The sequence below is a fragment of the Diabrotica virgifera genome, chromosome 3, assembly GCF_917563875.1.
Source record: "Diabrotica virgifera virgifera chromosome 3, PGI_DIABVI_V3a".
NCBI classification, from domain to species: Eukaryota; Metazoa; Arthropoda; class Insecta; order Coleoptera; family Chrysomelidae; genus Diabrotica; species Diabrotica virgifera.
Window position 1 is genome coordinate 65,360,408 of NC_065445.1, and position 25,024 is coordinate 65,385,431.

Below are 25,024 nucleotides of genomic sequence, written 5' to 3' on the forward strand. Positions count from 1 at the left end.
AAATTCGGTGTGATGTATTCTTCACAGTTATGAGATAGTTATTTTTTCAACGTTATATTAGAAATAACATTTGATGAACAAAAGTTTGACGTAACAAAGAGAACCTTATGTAGAAATAGTACAAGTTGGAGTGAGCGCGAGAGATATTTCGGAACATGCTCCAGGATGGGTAGATGACCGTAAAAGTAAATACCCATCGTCGGCCACCGTCGATGACCGAACAGCAAACAGCTGTTCGGGTTCGGTGGTGTTTTAAACGGTAGATAGAAACGGGGTTGTCAGATTGGTGTATTTTCCCACAATTTTGGGGTAATTTGAAAGCGTCTAGGGAAATTTTTCTAAGTAGAAATTGCAGTGGGATTTTTTGGGGGCGGAAAATTATGGAGGATTTTAAGGGGTCATGGTAAATTAAATTTGCGAATGTACATAGAACTGTATATTATACTCCCATATAATCGAATACGATAGGAACTATTAATTATTTCCAGGGCCCTCGCTGATAAGTAGTATATATAATTTTGGTTTACTGTTCGCTTCATTTGACTACTAATTTGTTAAAATGCGGCAAAAATTTAAATTTGGGGTATTTGAGCTTCAATTCGAGGAAATTTCAGTTTCTAAGTGGGGGATTTATAAAATATCATCTGGCAACTCTGGATAGAAAGCTCAGTAGGCACTTAAAATAAAATTTCAACTTAAATCTCTCGATTTGATTTTTGTATAATTTTTAAAATTGTATTACCCTTCTATTCTTAATTATTAGCTTCTAAATTCACTTGATTTCTGTCTAAAAACAAACCAAAAGATGAACCTAACCTTACATATCCTTACATAACTACAAAGTTATCTCATAACTTGAGGTTTAACGTCGAGCTATAAAGTGACAGTTGATATATCAGATAACTCAAGAACCTGTCAAGAAATAACGCAAATAGTTAAGTTAAATTTGATACATCACACCAATTCGAGGATTATAACTTAACTACAGGATAACTTTACGTTAAAGATAACTTCGGTCATCCATCACACGGCTGTATAATACATAATAACTACTTAATATGCATTAACTTGCCTTAATTTTTCTAACTAGACTCTTTATTGGGTAGGACTTATTTGTCTGTAGTTTAACTTTCATGTCAGCTAATACGTAGATCCGCCAGTGTGAAAATAAAAAAAGACCCAGACACAAAGACATACCATACAGTACTCATATCGCATTAATCGATCATGAATTCATGAATCTTTTAAAAGTCAATTGACCAGTCTTAATTGTGGCTATATTTAAAAATAATGCTTTTTATTTTTTACTCGCTTCAGTAAAGTTTATCAACGTATCAATAACAAAGTGAACAATTGAAAAACTATAACATAAGTACTTATAACACTAGAGAATAAGAAGATTGTTGACATTTTGTTTTAATCGAGATTCTATGACGGCTATTCAAAATTGCTGACGTCTTTAGCTTTGATCTATTTGTTAGTTAAATGCACTTAAGAGTACCTTTCAACTACCTTTCTTTTATTTAAAAGGAGATCTACATACACTATGATATTTTTATCCAAAAACTATTGAAAAAATATCTCAAGTACTTTTATATACTTAAAAACAACTTTATAGCAACTAAATTACAAATTATAGATAATAAACTATATAAATATACTAAAAATTAAACGATTATGTTATAATCATTGTAACTTCATAGTTCAAAATGATTTCCTCGATACTTTTGCTATTTTCATTACTAGTACTAGCATCCGGTACTTCAATACTGCCGGCAACCAACAATACACAGGAAGTTGGCCTTTCTTGTAATATCAAAGCATACTCACAAGTAGAGGCTGTACTGAAATATTGCACTAATATTATTTTAAGCAACGTGGAAGTACCTAGTGGAAAATCGTTAAACTTACATTTAAGAGATGGTTCAACTTTGACTGTCAGAGGTACCATTAGTTTTGATGTTGGACACTACGACTGATTACGATATATATGGTTAGTCACTATATCTGGAAATAATATTAAAGTTATTGGAGAACAAGGTAAGATTTATTGAAGTTATACTTCTTTAGGCACGAGGGTGAATTTTTACATTCCCTGGCGCATGCGCACACCGACAGTATGGTATTATATTAGTCGCTACATCTTTTAAGTTATGTAGCGCAAATAAGGTGTGCGTGAAAAAAATATATTATTAGTGTTTTTAGTAAATATATTTACAAGAATAAAAAACCGCTAAACGCCGTAAAAATGAGTGGCGCATAAAATATTCCAGCTACAAAAGATCTGATATGAATGTTACGTGGCGCGAAAATGGATTTTCATTTGATGCAAAACAAAATTCTAGTTTTATTTTAAAAGATTTTTCCATAATATTTGCTAAATTTGAAGTAAACGCGCCACAAAAGAGTAACTTTGATACAGTTTGAATTTTGAAACTCTTTTGTGGCGCGTTTACTTCAAATTTAGCAAATATTATGGAAAAATATTTTAAAATAAAACTAGAATTTTGTTTTGCATCAAATAAAAATCCATTTTCGCGCCACGTAACATTCATATCAGATCTTTTGTAGCTGGAATATTTTATGCGCCACTCATTTTTACGGCGTTTAGCGGTTTTTTATTCTTGTATCACGAGTTTTTCAAAGTTATTTATAAATTAAATGTATGAAGTTGCATGCAATGTTCATCTATTACACGTCTAGCTTTATAAATGGTCACCTTTGTTGCATTATCTCCCAAATGATCTAGTGTCCATCGAATGTACACTAAATTTTTTTCTATTCGAAATAGATTGAAAAAAAAATATTGAGAGGGCCGGTAAATGAAGTCAGATTGACCGTTGCCAGATCAAATTTAGCGTCGCAACCACTACAACTACATAAACCATTTTGGGAATAATCGTTAATTGGATTATACTTTTGTAGCTTAATAACTTCTAAACGGCTTAACCGATTTTGATCAGTAAACATGAGTTTGAAACGTATTGGCCAGTAGTATCTGATGGATCTAACGTCAAGTATGATAACTGAAGATATTACAGGAATTATTGAGCTTGAGAAACAATATATTTTATTATATTTATGAAGCCTATAACCTAAAAATTCCAATTTTCCCGGATATGAGGTATACACCGTTAGATTCGTCTTGAGTCCCTCTACAAACGCTCAGTTAGTGGCGCAATTCGTAGGTTGAAATGTTGAGTAATTGTCGAAAAACCAAAATTTTCAAAGTTTAGTTTTTCAGTTTTTCGGCTATACTGAGCCGTGTGTATATCTGATCCTGATGGCTTAAACACCATTTGAAAGCTTAAGTCAACACTATTGATTTGATGTATTTACGGTTCTCCTGTCTCTTCTTGATCCGAATATATTCCCCCAAAAAATATGTCGTTTTGTACCTACCAAGTCCTATAGCTGGCTTATGGGTGGTCAAAAGTCACAAACTACACCGGTTCAAAATCGGCCCTGACCCCCTCTTTAAACACAGAGAAAAAATATCAAATCGGTTTATCTTTCAAACACACATACATACATATCCACATTTTCCCTTTTTTAAATAAAAATTCACATTTCTAAGCTCTATAACTTTTGAATGGTATAACCGATTTTCAAAATTAGACATGCGTTGGAAAGGTAATGATCAGTTTTATTAGAAGCCGCAAAGGTTTGACTTAAATTTTTAAACTTTTTGGGAGTTTTGGGGACGAGAACGAAAAACAGACCCTAAATAGGAAGGGCCGTAAAATCTACACCCTTGGACCAAAATCGATGGTTGACATATAAATGGGTGAGTCTTTTTCTGAACTTGAAGATGGGAGTTGGCCCAATTTTCAATTCAGTCAGATTTAGAAAATCGAAAATTTTGTAAATATATAGTGTCGCGTGTAGGGGGGTGTGGGTGTGCGCCACTGGCGAGAACTGCCGTTCTCTGGTAATGTTCAAAATTAGACATGCGTTGGAAAGGTAATGATCAGTGCTGTTAGAAGCCGCAAAGGTCGGACTTAAATTTTCGAAGTTTTTGGGAGTTTTGGGGACCAGAACGAAAAACAGACTCTAAATATGAAGGGCCGCAAAATCGACACCCTTGGACCAAAATGGATGGTTGACATATGAATGGGTGAGTCTTTTTCTGAACTTGAAGATGGGAGTTGGCACAATTTTCAATTCAGTTAGATTTAGAAAATTGAAAATTTCGTGTATATATGTAATAGTGTCGCGTGTAGGGTGTTGTATTTCTGCGCCACTGGCGAGAACTGCCGTTATCTGGTAATCTTTTCGATATAAAACTAACAGCTTCGCTAACTAATAAATCGAAAACTATTAATTTTATCAAAAAAATGTATAATGAACATTTTTTGCTTATAATTAATATTTTTACCAGCATTTGCGGTCAAAATATAAAAAAAAATTCCACCTTCGAGATAAGGTGGCAACCACCCCATAGTCAAAGCGTCTTTCGGTATCATATAGATTTTTATCCTTGGACTATCCACTACTTATTGTCAAATTTTCAAGCAAATCTATCCATTCTGTAAAAATTGCGAAGTGAAAAATTTCAGTTCCTGGACTAATTATACTTTTGGAGCTCTATAACTTCTGAACGGCTTACCTGATATTGATCACTAAACATGAATTTGAAACGTATTGACAAGTAGTATCTGACGCATCCAAATCGAGTGATAACTGAACGTATTACAGGAATTATTGAGCTTGAAAAACCGTTTTTCCCATAAGAAATAGATTTGATCATACTTATGAAGCGTATAACTTAAAAATTCGAATTTTTCCAGATATAAGGCATACACCGTTAGACGCGTCCTGAGTCCTTCTACAAACGCTCAGTTATTGGCGCAATTCGTAGGTTGAAATTTTGAGTAATTGTCGAAAAACCAAAATTTTCAAAGTTTAATTTTTCAGTTTTTTGGTTATGGTGAGCAGTGTGTATATCTCAGCTTGATCGATTAGGCGCCATTTGAAATCTTAACTCAACCCTATTGATTTGGTGTATTTGTGGTTTTCCTGTCTTTTCTTAAACCTAAGATATATACGCCCAAAAATATGCTATTTTGTATCTACCTAGCCCTCTAGCTGACTTACGGGTAGTCAGAAGTCAAAAATTAGACCGGTTCTGAATCGGCCCTCACACCCTCTTGAAACACAGAAAAAAAATTCAGATCGGTTTAACTTTTCCACATACATACATACATACATACATACATACATATCCACAAACATTTTCCATTTTTTAAATAAAAATTGAGTTATACTTCTGAGCTCGATAACTTTTGAATGGTATAACCGATTTTCAAAATTAGACATGCGTTGGAAAGGTAATGATCTGTGCTATCAGAAGCCGTAAAGGTCCGGCTTAAATTTTTGAAATTTTTGGGAGTTTTGGGGACGAGAACGAAAAACAGGCTTTAAATGGGAAGGGCCGTAAAGTCCACACCCTTGGACCAAAATGGAGAAGTAACATATGGATGGACGAGTATTTTCCTAAACTTTAAGATGAAATTTGGCCCAATTTTCAATTCAGTCAGGTTTAGAAAATCGAAAATTTCGTGTATATATAGTGTCGCAGGTATGGGTGTTGTGCGCCACTGGTGAGAACTGCCGTTCTCTATGGGTTATAATTTTTATGTCTGTGGATTTGTCTTCCTCCTAATAAGTATTATTGAAAATGTTTATTTTCAATTAATGTATCTGCCACCGTGATTGTCATTATGTCCGAGAAATGATCGACTGAATACAAAAACCGTGGTAGCTGATCGGTAGAGCATTCGCCTAGGGATCGAGAGGTCCCCTGTTCAAATCCTGACAAAGTCATATACTTCTTTTTTTAAGTTTTGGTATTCTTTTTGTTCTTTCTAAAATTAGTTTAATATTTAAATACAATACAAAAAACTCTTTAAAATAGATAGGTATATTGATTTCGATGAAATCATAATTTAGATTATATTATAATATAACTATAACTTCTTACGTGCGTACAAAGTACACACACACATTATTTTTTTACAAAAGTACTAAGTATATCTTTTTGGTAGTATTAAGTAGATTATTTCTGCCTGATTCGCCAAGAAGTTGCTCTTCAATCATAATCCCCATATTCTTGTTATTATGACATCTCCTTAATTGTAATGGCTAAAATGAATGGAGATCCAATTTTCTAGTCTTAATTGTGAGCAGGACCTGTAAAAAATGCTAATACTAAAGACCCCTAGTCTTTAGTACTCATTCTCTTCCGATTCATGAGGAACCATTCCGCATTAATATACCCGTTGGGTCTTCTGTTGGATGTATGACTTGACATTTTCTAAAATCGTCCTATATCCTTTCCTGTGTATGCATAGAACTCCCCAGCCTTTAAGTTCAAGTTTCCCAATGTTTTCAATAATTATTTGCTTCTCCCATCTCAGTTTGGGTATTTATAATTGGTCTACCTATGACTGGACTCCACTTAGCGATTTTACTTACAACTGTTTATTAATATCTTTTTCTATGGATACTCTAAAATGTGCAACTTGTCTCACTACTTACATACATTCAAAACGAACAATTTCTCAGGCAGTGAGAAAACTCGGTCATGGCAGTGAGAAATATTTTTTCTCACGGGTTCTCCCACGAATGTCCATACAATGATCGCCGTTTCCATGGTAACATGCACAATACAAACACAATTATTATTAATGTTGTCAAGTAAAAAGTGTTAAAGCAAAACTTACCAGGAATTGCCTTTCAAAACTGTTCAAAAATAACTGTTATTAATTAAAATTTTAAATAAATAACGTATATCAATTTTAAGAATATTAAATACCTACAAATATGTATATGTATTTTATTTCAATTTATGCATATAATATACCTACCTAAAAGCACCTACATTATTTAATTTTGAAGTCTGAACTCTTGACAAAACCGCATCCACAGAAAAAGTACAGTGTACAACACATGAGAAAATGACATATTTCTCCATCGCTTGATTTGCTGCACTCGCCTCGTGCCTCGGCTCGTGCGAACAAACTTCTACGCTCGTGAGAAATATGTCTTTTTTCCCACTTGTTGTACACTATACTATTTTCCATTCTCATACTATAACATATCAATTATGATTTCACTATTCTGTTTTTCATAGGCACCTTTCAGTGCGTCACTGTTTTTCGATTTGTTTCAAACGCATTAAATTGTATGTGACAGAAAAAAAGGCACGTCCGTGATTACAGACATTTATAACATTTATTCTAGTTGTTGATAAATGGCGCTATAATCGAAAAAATAGTTATTTTTGCGAACGCACGCGATGTTTAGAGCACGAGCGACAACGGAGCGAGTGCTATACATCGCGCAAGTTCGCAAAATCTACTTCACGCACAGTTTCATACAATATTTTATCTATGACGAACAAATAAAAAAAACTTTAACCCTTCGTCACTGGAATTTATTTCTATTCTCCAATTTTTAGAACTTTGACATTTAAAAATTCAAACTTCTTTCAAACCACAAAACTGTCAAAACTTTTAAAAACGTAATTTATTGCTCAATATGTCATCACCATGATAACGCGAAATTTAAGGATATTTGATTATAGATTATGGATTACAACCGGCCCTTAGGGCCGGTTGTTCGAACGCTAATCAACAATGATCACTATCAAATATTTAATTTCAATTACTGTCACCAACTGTCAATGTCAACTTTGATTGGTTGCTGAAAACATAATTGATTATAATTATGAGATTAGTTAATCAATTAACATAATTATTAACATAATTGATTAACTAATTTCATAATTGTAATCCATAATTATGTTTTCAGCAACCCAAACAAAGTTGACCTTGACAGTTGGTGAGAGTAATTAAATATTTGATAATGATCATTCTTGATTAGCGTTCGAACAACCGGCCCTTAATGTTATTGTGTATTCTCACGGACTTACCTCATTTTCTATCATTTGTGACACACTGAAAAATGCCTATGAAAAGGACCATACCTGTATCATAATGAACTTCATTATGATACAGATTTTCATTACCATACAGATTTTTAACCAATAGAATCGCGATATGGCATTCGCGATGAAGGTGGCACACGCGCAGTGACCAATGGCGCGTCAAATAGATACGCTTTGACAGTTCTCAATACGTAAACAAACTGACAAACTACTTAATTTGTTTTCGTTACAAAATTAATTTTGAATACATTTTTGTTGTGAATGATCATAGAAAAAATCGTGTATACAACTTGCATTTAATTATCATTATGAAGCTCGTACTGTATATAAAACGCACCGCTAGGCGGCTCGTTTCGTATTCCTCATACTCGCTTCAGAATGACCATCATTAAATGCTCGTTGCATAATATACTATTTTCTAGGTGTATCATCCATCTGAGATTTTATGCATTGATAAATATATGACGAATTTTTCTCTTTTCAGTTTTCAGTAAATTTTCCTGATTTCGAGGTACATATACCTACCTTCATTTTCTAAATGTACTAAATATTACCTAGGATTTGTTTTTAAATATTTTTGTCTCCAAGATACTCATCATTTCTTCTTCTGTATCAGTCACAATGTTTCATCATCATAATTTATTATTGGTCTAATTGCCGCTTTATTTCTAAAAGAAATAAAAAAGTACTATAAAATATAATTTTATTACAATACTAAAATACAGGGTGTTCCATTTAAGAAAACTCAGATAATACTCATTCCGAGTTTCGACCAACCCTGTATACTAAAATTAAACATTTCGCTATATTAATAGTTTTTAATAATAATAGACTATATTAAAAATCACTTGTATATAAATGGAGTTTTTGATATCAAATCGAAAAACCGTAATTATCTTTTAAACTACCCTGTAAAATATTACAAAACCTCATATTTTAAGAAAGAAGACATCGGGCAGAATTTAAAAATGTAAAAATATACAGGGTGTCCCATTAACAAAAACGAAGTTACAATCAAGTTCCGGTATAACCGGAAGTAGCAAAGAGACCAAAAATTTTCATTAAATAGTTCATACCCTCAAAACCCCTGTATTAAAATTTTCATGATTCTCTTATCTTTAGTTCTCGAGATATTTCTAATAGGCTCTTTATCTGCCTCACCCTATATACATATACATACTACAAAAATTTCAAAAAAATATTAAAATGGAACAGTTGTAGCGAGTTAAACGCAAAAAAATGTGATTTTTTTTTTATTTTTAGGGAAACATTGCGAAACTAATGAAATCTGAAAATTTTTAACAATTAACAACTTCTTTTTTAATTTGTTTCAACATTCTGGACACAGCTCGTTATTATCTAAATACTTCAAAGATGACACCATAAAACTTTTAAAAGGAAATATTTACAGCCGCCAAAGATACGGCGAGGTAAAGTCGAAAAATCATCAAAATTGATTTTTCGCAATTTTGCATATAATTTGATTTTTGAACATGTTCCACCAGAGATAAAAATAAAAAATAGATAAAAATAAACTTCATATTCAGATTCAGCGACCCCGAAAACATAAAGAATCACCAAATTGGCCATTCACCTTAAAGCTGATTTTCGCGGTCGGTATAACATAATTCTAGGGGTTGCTGCCGCTCGCCTATAAACTAGATAACAGATAATTATTTCATTAAGAGAATATAAACACCAAAACAAATTAAAACATAACCTCAAGTAACATAACAAACAGTTTTCAAGAAGAATTATTGCATTAAACTAACTCACTTGAGAAAAACGAATGAAAATCTTTTAATTAACACGTTTCTGCAACTAAATATCTAAATAAAAAGTCCAATTTTACAACACAAAGCACGTAAACAATAAATGAAAAACTTATTGTGGAAATTGTTTGGAGTCATAAGCATTAAGTTTTTAAGCTCCTCTCAATTTTGTGACGTCAGACTTAGGCTGTCTGAAATGAAAACGTGTTTTTAGACGTATTTTAACGTCATTAATCTTACGTATTTAAAATTACCTACAAAAGACGCTTATACGACGTAATCTTCAAACACGTGTTTCCTGTTTCAAACAAAAACTGACGTTTCCTCGACGTTTTTTGCGTCACTTGGTTGCATGGGGATGTAGCTACCGCTAAAGCGTCCGATATGCAGAATTATTTTCATCATTCTGTTTAAATAGGCAGCTTGGTTTCGTTTCGATTCAGAGGCATAGATAAAGAATATACATATATACTACTCAAGAGAAATAAGAATATATATCTATGTTACGGTTGATGTGATAAATCCAGTCTGTATTAATAATTACCGGTAAATATTAATAGTAACCGTAGCCGCTGGTCAATGTGATTAATAATGCCTTTATAATTAGATTAACCGGCTATTATTAATACTTTCCTAACAATTTTGGTTAATGTAATAAAAACGTATTTTGGGCTTCACTATTGTGTATTTACGAAATTTGATAATAAAGTTAAATACTTAAACAGAATTTATCAATAAAAAAACTCAACTTGACACCTTATAAGTAAAAACAAACTCATACACATTCATTAGGCTTTAAGTTACTAGATCATAATTACTTGTTTTTATAGGAAAAGCTCTTGTGGCACTTAGAATTACAAAGAACGCTTAATTTTTTGCGTTTGCAGAGTTTTAATTGCATCTGCCACTACAATTGCAGTGACGGAATCCTTATGACTGGCTAAATTCGAATCTTACGAACGCATTCACTGAGACTTATCTGAGTGTCAGGCGCTTCATTGACTGAAATAAGTGTTTCCTTGCAGGTGGTAAATTCATTTCTTGCATAAAGTTGATTTAAAATGCCATGCTTATTGCCTAGCTTGTATAGCTTTTCATCTATAACAGACAAATAATGGCAATAATGTTTCGGCTATCGGTCTTAGCTCTATCAACTTCTGGAATTCGCACTTTGGCCTACTTTTCAACAGGGAATCTATCATTAGAATGCTTTAACATTCTGTCAGATTCTTTTACAAGTGACTGTTTAGCAAGATCCCGAGTCTCGTGAATTTTGTTTTGAAGTTTTGTCAAGTGCAGTGCATTCTTCTTCGTCTCCCTCATTTTATTTAACGCCAATACTGGCATTGTCTTCCTCATTTACAGCAATTATCGCACACGCATTATGTTCGATTGGGCTGTTAGAGTTACTTGCATCTTCAATATTCGCTAAGTGTGAATCCTCGGTTGTACTGTTGAGTTCCATATCACCACGGTGCTTTGCTCCATCATCGGCGTCATCAGAATGATCTACTATTATCGCTTCTAAATCTTCTTCTGATTTCGGATATATTACCAGGAGGTAAGGATGGTTTTAATCCTGCTTTAGCCTTATGTATTTAATACATTAAATAGTGTATTACCATTGTAGAACTCCTTTTTTAAACAATGGTATTACACAGTGGCCGACTACAGATTCATCAACACTGTGGTATGCGCTATGCGCCGTATTTAAGCTCTGGAATGTCGCAGTGACTAATAAACCTTCCGTCACTCCGCAAGCTTCTAAGCACTTCACGGTATTGAAATTTATCACATTTACCGTTCTAATCCGGAAAGTATTAATAATTACCGGTCGATGTGATTAATTCTGGCATATTTATTACTTTTACCTACTTATTCGGTTTGTATTAATAGTAACCGGTATAGTCGAGGAAATGAAGCTGAAAAAATGGCAAAACCTCGTGATTTTTTCGTCCAGCATTGATTTGTACAAAAATTTGGGATTAGGCTCATTTCACCATCTAGTTCATTTTCTATATTGAGCCGTTGTACGCTTTTGGTTTTTTAAGGGTGAAAACTACCCCTTAAAAAACTACTTGTAAAAAATTATAAAACAACATTTTATACTTTAATATTGTCAAAATTTGGTTCTTATTAATTACATAATGATTGTTTTATGCTTTAAGATATACTATCATAATATTTCAACCCTTAAAACCACCCTTGTTGGAGCTATATATAAAAAAGCACTTATCCTAAAAGAATAATTTTGGCTTGCATCGATTCACATAAAAATTTGGGATTAGGATCATCTCACCCTGCACTTCATATTCTATAACATGCTCAAGGGCGTCAATTATTTTTAGGTGTGTAAACTAACCCTTATTGTCAAAAATTATATAAAAACATTGTAAACTTTAATATGGGTAAAATTTGGTTTTGATTGGCTAAAAATAATGATTGTTTTATGCTTTAGGATATAATATCATAATATTTCAACCCTTAAAAACCACCCTTAAGAACATTACAATTTTTATAAGTAGATAATTTAATAGATCTATACAGAAAAAAAAAGTAGAATTAAAGAATTACAAAAACAATTTATTTACACAAAAATGCGAATTTACAAATATGAAGAAGTACAAATACAAATAGTTTTTAAGTCATCTTCCAGTATACGAACCAGTTGTGTGGTATTATGGCATTGAAAATGTTCCATAAGCGGACTATTCGAATATTTCGAAAAAAAAAAAATTCATTTTATAAACATAGCTCCTTCATTTTTGGCGGTAAAAAGTTTTTTCGAAAATGATTTTGTAGGATTTTTGAAGAACTATAAGACTGTGTGAATTAAATTCCGCTAGATCCCTTACTTTTTAATTGGGGTGGGTTTAAATGGTTCGAATATGGGGGTGTTTGCTCGTAAATAGAGGTTTTAAACTGCTATATCTCACTAACTGTTCCCTGTAAGGAAAATCTGTGCACAATATAATTTTAGTTATTAAAAAATCTACAATTTAGTAGTCTATCATTTTTTTCGTATCTCCAGTATTTACGGACGTATTTTGAAGTAAAAGGTGAAAAATACGAAATTGCAAAAAACCGTTTTTTCTTTAAACTCCAATTTTCCTAAAATTAGACCTTTTGAGTAGATTAAACTTCTTGGGTATATTGACAATACAAATATACAAGGAATTACAGAAAGGTTAAGACCAGTTATTAATTAGGAGAGTAGTTAGGGGGTTATTTTCACTGATTTTTTCGTAGAGAAAAGCAGGTACCGACCTTTTTTTTGATCATAAGTCGCTCTATTTTCATGTTAGAAATTTTTTATTTTATGAATTTTAACATTTTATGAATAGACATGAAAACCTATTATACATGTATCTTAATCCGACAAACCTAGTAGTAAGTTGTTGCAATATTATATCTAAATTTACATTGAAAACATTAACTACAAAACTTTTTTTGCTAAAAGTTATTTTTTCGTCACAGCTTAGTTCATTGTAAATTTTTTTATACGTTTTATCCGTTTATTTTTAAATTCCGGTGTAATACCCCACTATTCTACTATTCCTGCTGCTTTTGCTAAAGTTTCGGAAATCGAATTTCTCATTTCTAGAAGATTATCACGAATTTTTTCAAAAATTTCAAAAGTGTTGATGTTAGATTAATCAAGTTAAGTATTTTAGATTGAATAGTAATATTAACGACAAATTCAAAATTATTCATATGCTCTAGTAATGCATTCACTTGTAATTTTTCATCGTTTTTTAGAGAGCAATGAAATTTTCGTTAAAGATTTCGTTACTTGTCGGAAAGCTCGACACAAAGCCGTAACAGCATCATGTCTGGATGACCACCGGGTTTCACATAACCTTGTGTTGGTAAGCGCGATGGATCCAAAGTTATAATAGTACATAGTACATTCTATCTTTTAATACTTGCACTAAAAAAACATAATCTGTTTAATTATATCCTAAAAAAAACAACTCCTGTACACCAACAAGGGCATCATTCAACACTAGGTTCAGATTATGGGGTGCACAATGAACATATGAAGCTGTTTTTTCAATCTCAGTTATACGCCTTTGTACGCATGTATCATTTACAAAACCTTCTGCACTTTGATCTAACATGCGAATAAATCCCAAAAAACTTTCAACAACTTCTGCTTTAGAAGATAAATTATTTTCATCGCAAGTTACATACCGGAAAATAAAATTAAGCTGATTGTGTTTCGAAATATCTTGAGTGATATCAAGAATTATTGAATAAAAAAAATTTTTTTTAATTAAATTAATCAATTTGTTTTCAGTTTCTTGAACCAGCAAATTTATAACTTCGTTTTGTATTTGGGGCTCAACTAATTTTTTTTAAGTTATTGTTTTTATCGATTAATTTAGTTAAAACAGGATCATATTTAGCTAGAAAAAGAACCACCAACAAAAAATTACCTTTTTGGGATTCACTTCCATCTAAACTAGGGATGGCGGTTTTTGACAAAACACCGGTTTTCGGTTATACCGGTTTTTTTTGCTTACGGTTTAATCTGGCGGTTATAACCGGCAAACAAACCTGTTTTGGAAAAACCGGTTTTCGGTTTTTTTAATCCAATAGGTTACAAAGTTACATTTACAATACAGTTTAGTTTGCGATACTCCATTCGACTCGATATCAATATGATCAAAATTAGTACTATCGAAAGAACATGTATTACGTTTAACACGTTTGTATTTTTGTAGAATAGGTACATTTTAACTCATTTAATACTTCCTGTATGAGTGTATCGTTTTGAAAACGTAGCGAAATTCTTGAAGATTCGTATTCGAATTCAGTAATTCGATATTCATAGTCAGAGCATTATTTTTGGTAATCAGAAAAAGTCATTCAACCACTTTCAATGTCAAGAGTTAAGTGTGAAAAATAGATGACGTTTGCGTCTAATTCAACCAGATCACTTCTTATGTAAATATTATGATTACAAATACCTTTTCAAGGAAATATTATAATAAAACTTAATAATTGTTTCTGACTGATGTGAGATTGCACTTTCAGTTTGCTTCTGTATTTTATAAAATAAAATTTGAATTATGGTTTTGTTTGGAATAATTACTTGAAAATAATAATTATGATTGGGTTCCAAAATAATACCTAACCTAATCCTAATCACCGTAAAAACCTAATAACCGGTTTTTACTTTAAAAAGAAAAACCGGTTATAAGCGGGGCAAAAAACAACCGGTAAAACCGGTTATTGCGAAGTAAAAAAACCGGTTTTAGGTTTAAACCGGTAGGTTTTTCCCATCCCCAATCTAAACTACCAACATGTACACGAAAGTACGAAACGCTAAATTGCACACGAAAAGAGATACGTCAATTACCCACTTCCTTCCAAATTCCCTATTTTGATGTTTATTATGAAAATATGTTTTGGTTCCCAATTTAAAGAAAGTAGAAGTATTAGCACATTGAACGCCACGTGAGTTATATTTAACTCACGCCTTGTTTGGCCCAGGCGCGCAGTGAGTTAAATATTAGTAACAATAACATGGAGATTCTTAACGTGGAGCCTGAAGACACAAACAAAAAATTTTAATGATGCGGTTAATATGTTAAGCTTGAAAGCTTTAAGGGGCCCCTCCTAACGTCGGGGTCCCCCCGCCTTGCGGGCCCTGCGGGCCTGTCAGCTACGCCACTGTACACTTATCTCCTTACAGTCAAGAGTATTTCTTAATCACGATGGAAAAATGAGGCGCTCAGAGCAACTAACAGTGGTCTAACCCACAACCCACGATTTTACCAAAACGCTTTTATTACATTAAAGTTATTCGTTATGTAGGTATTTTCAGATGCAGAATGGTTCAAGGAATGTTTGTTTGACTTCCCCTGTTCCACTGTTCCTATACATAAAAGTTTGTCCGACTAGGCACTGTGAGTATAAGCTATTAACAAATTTTCAGCTTGCTATTAACAAACTTTTTTTTGGTACGTCGAATCCAGGCCTATATCCCTTTTTTATGAGAAATAAAAAAATGTTAATGTCATGTTAACGTCATAGAATAGAATAGAATAGAAATATGCTTTATTGTCATGAAAAATTTAACAATTTTATAGACAAAGCTTACAAGAATCATAAATAAGAACAATAACAAATAACAAATACAATTTACTAAAATGATATAAATCGTCTATATAAATAAAAATAATAAAGAGAAACAAAAAAAAAACAGTAACAATCTATTGCAAAACTAAAAAAAAATTGCAAATTGCTGCTGCATATGACACTCAAATATAGATTAAGATTATACTTATAAATAAGAATACTGTACTTTCTTAGTTATTGGTTAAGAAACTCTGCTGTTGAATAATATGGTCTTTCAGATAAATAGGCTTTAGTCATTTTACGGAACTTGGGGAAAGATGTTGCAGATTTAAGTTGTAGAGGGAGATGGTTGTAAAGTTTTTTTGCAGAATATAATATAGATTTCTTTACTAACTCACTGGACGGGATCGGTAAATAGATGTCAAAGGTAGAATTTCTGGTGGAATAGTCATGTCTAGGTCTTGCTGGAAAGACATGTAGATGTTTACGAATTAAGCAAACAGTTTCTAAAATATATAAAGAAGGTAGTGTTAGAATCCTGTGATCTTTGAAGTAGCTTCTGCAATGTGTTGTTCTTCTGAGGCCAAACAGATATCTTATTGCTCTTTTTTGTAATTTAAAAATAACATCAGTTGGGGCAGCCGTACCAGAACCCCAAAAAGGGAGACCATATCGAAGATGTGACTCGAAAAAAGAAAAATATGTTATTTTGGAAGAGGCTAAATTCATTTCCTTCGAAACAGATCTTATTGCAAAGCAAGCTGAGGATAGTTTCTTGCTTAACACATCAATATGAAGGGACCATTTCAGATTGCTATCTAAAAAAATACCAAGAAACTTTACAGAATCAACGATACTGATCTGGCTGTTATGAAGAGGTAAGGGTTGAAGAGCTCCTTTATAGGACAATGCTACTGTTTTATCTACGTTAAAAGAGAGTAAATTTGAATCGGACCAAGATTTTATTGTAAGTAGATCAGAAGTTATAGTAGCATGAAGAGTTGCGATATTTGAGTTGCTCCAAGTGATACTGGTATCATCAGCAAAAAGAAAAACTTTTCCATCGATTTTTAAGCTAGTAATGTCATTAATAAAGATAAGGAAAAGTAGAGGACCCAATACTGAACCTTGTGGTACCCCACATACATTTTTGAGACTAGAGTCTGTATCATTTGCTCTAACCAGTTGTTTCCTATTATCCAAGTAAGATTGAAACCAGTTCGAAGAAATACCTCGAATTCCGTAGAAATCTAGTTTTTTTATCAAAATATCGTGATTCACACAATCAAAAGCTTTGGCATAATCACAAAAAACAGTGGCAGTGTGCAGATTATTGTTTAATGCTTGATAAACCTCATGCAGTACAGAAAACATGGCATCTGTGGTACATTTTTTATTTAAAAAGCCGAACTGATTTTGTGATAAAATATTGTTATCAACGAGAAAGGACATAAGTCGGGCTTTTATGAGTCTCTCAATAATTTTGGAGAGTATCGGTAGTAATGCAATAGGTCTATAATTGCAGGCATTTGATTTTTCACCACCCTTATGAAGAGGAATAATGATGGCCGTCTTTAGGCACTCTGGAAATTTACCTTTCTCAAAAGAATCATTAATTAGAGAGATAAGGACTCCCAACACACTGTCTGGGAGATTTGAGAAAATTTTTATGGATAGTCCATCGGTACTACAGGAAGATTTGCTTTTGATATTATTGATTGTCTGAATCAGTTCAGATTTATCAACCGGTCTTATAAAGAATGAATTCGAGACCTTTCCTGAAATAGGGAGATAGGAAATGGGATCTTGTTGTGACACAATAGTTGATGTTATATTTTTACTCACATTAACAAAGTATTCATTTAGATTTTCTGGGTCTGGAAGGGAAAATGTTTGAGCTGTGTGAGTTTTATTACGAAGATCGTTTATTATGGACCAAGTTTCTTTTGCAACACTTTTAGAGCTTCTCAGACGATTTTGATAGTACAATTTTTTAGCTGATTTTATAAGTTTTAAATAGATTGCCCTGTACTTGGTGATATATTCAGTAACAGAGACGTTGGTAGTAAATTTCTTGATGTACAGTAGTGAACGCATATTTTTGGCTGATATGCGGACACCTTTGGTAGTCCAGGGTTTGTGATGTTTTGGCTTAATTGTGATTAAAGGAAATGCTTTATTAAAGATACAGACAAGCTTATTCAAAAAGTCACTGAAATTATTATCGTAGTTATGAGAAACTCACGTACCTCATAGGTACGTAGTTATGAGAAAGAATAAAATATTGGAAATTAATGGACAAAATAAAAAATATTCTTTGAACATTATGTCAAAAATTTCATACGCCTACTTAGATAATTTAAATCTAGGTAAAATAACAATATAACCTTTTGTATAAACATTCTGTAATCACCTGGGTTCTTCACTACACCTATCCGAGGCAACATTATGTTATTGTGTAATGGTCTGAGCTAGACAAGTTTTTTTGACAAATTGTAGGTGGATAAAGGATTTTTCCTGACCAAATACCTAAGTCGGTGAAGTCAACAACTAGATTGTTAATAATTTCCCACCTCTACCAGTTTTATCTCTTTTTATTCCACAACGTATTATGTTTTCCATCTTTTGCGTTGTTTTGCCGGTTATTAGCGTGCTCATCACTGTATACCTAATTTAAAAAAGTTATTCCTTTATTATTTGTATTCACTAGGTTCACTTTTCCATGGTCATGGTGAGAAATACTGGGACGGTCACGGAGGTAGTGGCGGTGTTACCAAACCAAAGCTGCTACAAATCGCAAACGTCAATAATGGCCATTTCAGCAACGTCCACTTAAAAAACTGTCCACTGTTCTTTACTGGTATAACAAAGGTTAAGGATTTGACACTAGATGGTTGGAATGCTGATTGTTCTGAAGGAGATAAAGTACGTACTATTAAACAAACTGGAATATGAAGTAAAAACCACTTCTATGTAAAAGGTATATTTACTAAAAATTTTTAGAATCCCAATGGATTCAATAAAATGAGTTCATCAGAACGTTTTCAAACCTATCGGTCCATCATCAGTGAATTTGAATACTTGCAAAATAGCCACAGAACCAAACAATGGTTGTGATTATAAATAAATCTACATTATGTTAAAATAAATTTAAAATGGCTAAACGCCGATGTTCAGGGATTAAACCTCTGGGAACATGGTGAAACTCTACCCGAGGACCCAATCAACCATCTTCGGTCAACGATGACTACTAAGTCAGACTACTAGACTATTAAACTAATATTATACTAAATTATACTAATATTTAACTAAATATTAAACTAATTTTAATACTTACTACTTTCCAAAAATTTTTATTAAAACAATACCAAAAATTAAAAAAATAAAAGAATAAAACACACACAAACACATTGAAAAATGCCACAAAGAAATGATTTCTGAACAATAATTGTTGGCAAAAATTTTAACTACATACGCATTTTCTGAAAAAAATTATATAATAAATATACTTACAATCATAAAATGTATAAAAAAAAATAAAAACTTGCATTGGGATCCGAACCCGCGGTTATTCGGGTACTTAGGATTTGAATTCGAAGCCTCTACTCATTTAGCCACTTACACATTCCTGTCATGTGCGAAGATAGGTCAACTGAACGTTTTACTGTTTGACAGTTCTAAATTTAATCAATTTAAATATAGTAAAAAACAGACGTACTCTCAATCATTTAAATGATTGAGAGTACGTCTGTTTTTTACTTCATTCAAAATGAACTCTCACATGCAACCCATTCAACATTTTAATCAAATTAGTTTGATTTTTGTGGAATTAAAATATTAAAATACAACAAAACATAGAGTAAGAAAACAATATATTAGATCAAGATTGGTAGAAATTTTGTTGGTAATCAATTTATGTAAATCAAAGCATGACCTACTAGATAAGTACATACATTTTCCAAATAGGTTCCAAATAAGTACCTATGTAATTTGTTATTACAATACTGAAACATTTACAATAATTACGTACCTGTTGCTTTTAAAAACTATTTAAAAATTCACTACATTTATAAACTTGCTTTTTTTTCTGTCATCACAATAAAAATAATATACACAACATTTTTTTACCCATAACCGACATATTGAACAATGGTTGACAGGTTATTATAATTACAAAATCAGAGCCCGTATAACGTTTAAGCTGCGCTCAGGACTAAGACTTTTGATGAATTCGCGCACATATAAATTTACTCACAACGCGCCTAAAGAAGTATAACTTCAATTATTGTTTTTTTTCTGGCGTTTGCTTTGTTTTTACTGCTTTAAACTATTTTCAGCAAAAATTTACGTTCTTGTTTGTTTTGGATATACTCCAACCGCTGCCGCTGTTGCTCAATCAGTTGATTATGTGTCCGTGTCTAATTCATTTTTACGCATGATTTCAACGGAGTGTGTTGAAGCGAGCTTTGCAAAATAGAAAATAAGAAAATAAGCAACGTGAAATAGCGTTATTTCCATCAGAATTTTGTAATTTACGATCCTTGGACAAAGAAGAAACCCCCTATTTATGACCTATTTACTGCCGAGCGAAGTGGCTTGGGCCTTTCCATTATTTGTCGGTAAAGAGAGATGACGTTTTAAGAGAGTTCAGTAGCCGATCAGACCCTTTCAGCTTGACTCGGGACTAGTACAATCAGTTCCGTGGTAATTTTACTATGTAGTGGTCTAACCACGTTGCGTTAAGATTTTTATCATTGTATGAATTAACCAACTTAGCATAAAATTCTACTGCCCACACTGGTGGTGTACCGTCGATATTCTGGGTACCAACTATGCTTACACAACTAGAACGCGTGATTTTATTCGAGAAGGGAACCATGTTGCCCTTTGAGCACTACTAATATATAATCTATTAACATCGACTTTGAGTCGCTATATTTATTATAATCTTACTATGTAAATCATATATCTCTCCATGTTACTACTTTTAATAGTGTGCTAGTTTCATCTACTAAACAGAACGTACTGAAGATGATCTCATTTAGATCGAAAACGTTTTGCAATTCATTTGGATGGAATTTTAGTAGATTTTAATAAATTTTTTAAACCATTATACAAATCGAAGTTTTTTACTTCTGTATGAGTTTTTAACTACCCAGCAAACAGGTTTGAGCCCAGTTACGTGATGATTACGTTAAATTTACGGCAAATTTCAACGAATACGTAACTCGGTGATTTATGACGGGAAAAAAACGTATTTCAGTGCCAAATAATTTACGTATATATTAGTGCTTCCTTTATACATGTTTGACATTAGGATAATATAAAATCATAATGACGAATATAGTACATGTTTTTTATAATAGGTGTGAATGTTGGTTACATCGCAAAGGTACGGGTACAGAAATATCTTCCTTTGGTTAAATTTTGAGAAATATTTTGGAAAACAAAATTTTACAACGGTGTTGGTTAAATACGTATCGCTTGAATTTTACTGACTGTATTTTATGGACGTCAAAAAATTAGATTTATTTCACGTAAAAGTAATGTAAATAATACGAATATTTAAACAAAAAGTTTATGATTTCGCTTTTAAAATCATTTAGAGTAACTATTTCAATCCAACCTTGATTTGAAGCTATTTTTTTCTTTAAAAATATCACAGCAACTAAAATGATCTTGAGTCTAATTTTCAAATCGCGCGCGGTGATGAGGTACTACCAAGCCTTTCTCCTCCTTTAAATAATATCACATGACCACGGTACGTGAATAACATAGTTTATTCGAAAACTAAATTAATCGATTTATCGAATAATAGATACGTTTCGATAGGATTATATTTTTATATTATTCTGGTATTGAGATAGATTTTTAGTAAGACCAATTAGTTAATATTAGAAGAAATTTAAAAACAAAAAGAAAATACGTAATACTAATTTAAAGTAAACAGAATAGTTTAACTGTATTTTAAAAATAATCGATTTTTATAATCGATGATCATAACCTCTAATATCAGCTTCTCACATTTCTCACACTCACAACAAAAAGTGAAACGTGAAGAGTTTATTTCTCTCGTTTTATTTTAGGCGGGTTTATTTATAATAATGTCTTTCGTATTAACGTTTACTCGAGGGTTGAAGTGCCGATGATGCAATCAGAAAAAACAATAAAGTGTCGAAGTGTCTTCCTCGAAATAAAAAGTGACCTGTGTTGTGTTTTGTGTTGGCAAATTTTTTAATGTGTCTTTAGGTCAGTACCATTTTTGGTTCATTATCTTGTATAATAATTATACAAGACAAATGTTTTAAAGTCTCTAAATTCTACTAAATAAATACATGGTTAATACTTTATATGCTTGTTTTATTTATATCACAATATGAGCATAATAATTACGCGATTCTTAAGTTAATTAAGGTCGAATTATTTACGTGAACCGAGGACGTATCTTTCACGTGAATACTAATATATACATTCCCTAAAAGATACGTTAATCAACACGTACTTGCAACGTGAATTTCCCGAAACATTTTATTGCTATTTAAGGTAAATAACACGTCTACTGAAGACGAGTTATTCACGTAATTTAAAGACGTATTTTCAATGTGACATTCCAACCAAATTTTCACGTGAAATTCACGTAAACAATTTACGTATATTGGTGACAAATGTACCCAAAATTCACGTAATTAACAAGTCGGTCTGTTTGCTGGGTATGGTATACAGCCAGCTACTGGTGTAATTATTTATTTATTTTAGTTTTACTCCTGTTTTGAGTATAGCGGACTAATCTTTGCTGGAATTTTACCAGCTGGACAGGAGGGAAGTGAGATGCAACTATTTAGATCTATCTCTCTCTCTCTGCCTTCTTTGCCCCGGCAATTCGTTGGTGTGCAAATTTTAGAAACCACGAAGGTATTACCAGAAGATTGGTCCCAAAACATTTCTTTCTGATATTATTTTTAATTTTATTAAAAGTAAAGCTTACATACACTTAATGCTAATAACCTTTAACGCATTGCTGTTTGATTATAAACTTACCCAATAGGTACCTACTATACATTGATATGTATAGTCAAGTATTATATACGAATATTCTTTACAGATATTGTACAACAAGGTGTATACGTTTAAATGGACTACGGCAATAATGGCCATCCCAATAGTAACACAGCTGTTAAAGGACTCAAATTGTCACACGTTACTGGAACCGTTTCAGGAAACTCAGCTAGACCATATACTACATTGTATGTGGGAACAAGTGTTCAGACTGGACCTTCAATGATGTTCACGTGACAGGGGGAGGTGTCAAAAGCTCATGTAATTATAAGCCATCCGGATTTAATTGTTAGATAATCGGATAATGAATAAATTAGGAAGTATACTAAAATCACAATCAAGAAGCACTAGAAATAAGCAAACGAAGACACGTTAAATGAGCACTCCGGAATCATGATTTACAATGTATATATTTTGTAAATCATGATTTGGGAGTGCTTCTCGTAGCATTTAACGTGTCTTTGTTTGTTTATTTCTAGTGCATCTTGATTGTGATTTTAGTATAGATATATGTAATATATTATTATACTATTGTAGCGTTTTATTTAAATAAAACTCACGGTTCGGATTTACATATGACTATTTATTTACAGCTTTACAGTTCGAATTTCTCTTAACAACTGACTAAACTAAATATTATCCCGCTTAATATATACAAATAGGTTACTTCTGGAATGTTCGCCCATCTCTATTTATCGAATAATCTCGATTCCAGCAGCTTCGAGTAAACAGCGCCGAGAAAACTCTCGACTTGCGTGAATCACACGGTCGAGTTACAACCGTTACTTGGGTCGGTCGAAATGAACTCTTTCGTTACACTATTATTAAGAGCTTATTTATTAAACTTTAGTTAAACCACCAGGTCCAGATAGGATTTATGCAATATTTATAAGGAAGAAAAATTACTTTTTCTACAAAAAATCTGTATAATACTACAGGTAAGCTTGGGACTGGCAGACACACCAAAAACCAGAGATGGTGGACATATCGGCTGAAAGTCCCATACATCAGGAAAAGTAACCGTATCACATAGGACTTTCTTTGAAAACGGAACATCTTCTTGTACAAAGGAATTTATAGATATAGAGAAAGGATTCCACAACATCTCTTACAAAGCAATTACAAACGGTACTTGTCTAAAAGAATACAGGGATGCTGTTCGCATAAGGAGAATTACCACCTTTCTTGTGGAATCTGGTCATGGATGGGTTGATAGCTAAACTCAAAAACGTCAGGAATTATCCACTGCCTTTCTCACTAAATCACGTCTTGTTTGAGCATTAATATTTCCTATCGACACCTTCAGAAACTTGGATTATCAGAAAAGCCGATTTGACGCATATAATGGCATTTGAAATATGAGTATACCGTAGAATGTTGCGTTCATGTCTACGATGGACCTCACATCGCACAAATAATTCAATACTTGCAGAACTTAACAACATCAAAATTAGACTCACCACAAATATCCAACAAAATTTACTATTTTGGACATATAACTAGAAGAAGAATTCTGTAACTAGAAGAGCTCCCATTGAATGACCATACACTGTATACTCTTTGTTTCGCAGATGACCAAATACTAATATGAACGACTACGATTATATAGCTAATATAGCTATTATAAAGCTAATAGAAGAATACAGGAAATGGGGATTAGAGATCAACATAGGCAAAACCAAATATATGAATATCGGTGAAACGCAGGAGGACTTAATACTAGACGGAGGAGAAATAATCAGTAAATGTATCGAATATAAATACCTGGGTATGAAAATCACGAATGATGGAACACTAGACGGAACCATTAAAGAACAAAATATTGAGTACAGGATAGCAATTACGTTCCTAAATTCAGTACTCTGGTACAAGAAAAAGGTCTATAACGCCGTAGTGAAAAGCATCATAACGAACAGCTGCAAAGTATGGCCTATGACGGAAAAATCAAAACAAATATTAGAGGTTACCAAAATGGATTTCTGGAGAACAGCTGCAGGAAGATCAAGAAGAGAACATGTCACCAACGAACGGATAGGAGAAATAATAAAGGTCACATTCAATAAATGATGAAATCAACGAAATACAACTAAGATGGTTTGGTCACGTGCAAAGAATGCGTGAGGACAGAATCCCAAAACAAGTACAGAACTGGAAACTG

At 32.6% G+C, this 25,024-nt stretch overlaps 1 protein-coding gene across 1 annotated transcript; it reads left to right on the top strand.

The window, feature by feature from the left end:
• Positions 1–1,709: 1,709 nt before the first annotated feature.
• LOC114334466 (polygalacturonase-like) lies at positions 1,710–23,438 on the top strand. Its single transcript, XM_050647467.1, has 3 exons — positions 1,710–1,944; positions 18,521–18,735; positions 22,913–23,438. The coding sequence occupies exons 1-3, from the start codon at positions 1,710–1,712 to the stop codon at positions 23,090–23,092; spliced, it is 630 nt and encodes a 209-aa protein (XP_050503424.1). The 3' UTR covers positions 23,093–23,438.
• The last annotated feature ends 1,586 nt before the right edge of the window (positions 23,439–25,024 follow it).

Excerpts from the sequence above, each read along its gene's own strand:
- LOC114334466 (XM_050647467.1), top strand. The coding sequence starts at position 1,710 with ATGATTTCCTCGATACTTTTGCTATTTTCATTACTAGTACTAGCATCC. Across the intron at positions 1,945-18,520 it reads TTCAACTTTGACTGTCAGAG|GTTCACTTTTCCATGGTCAT; the intron begins GTACCATTAGTT and ends TGTATTCACTAG. Across the intron at positions 18,736-22,912 it reads ATTGTTCTGAAGGAGATAAA|ATATTGTACAACAAGGTGTA; the intron begins GTACGTACTATT and ends TATTCTTTACAG.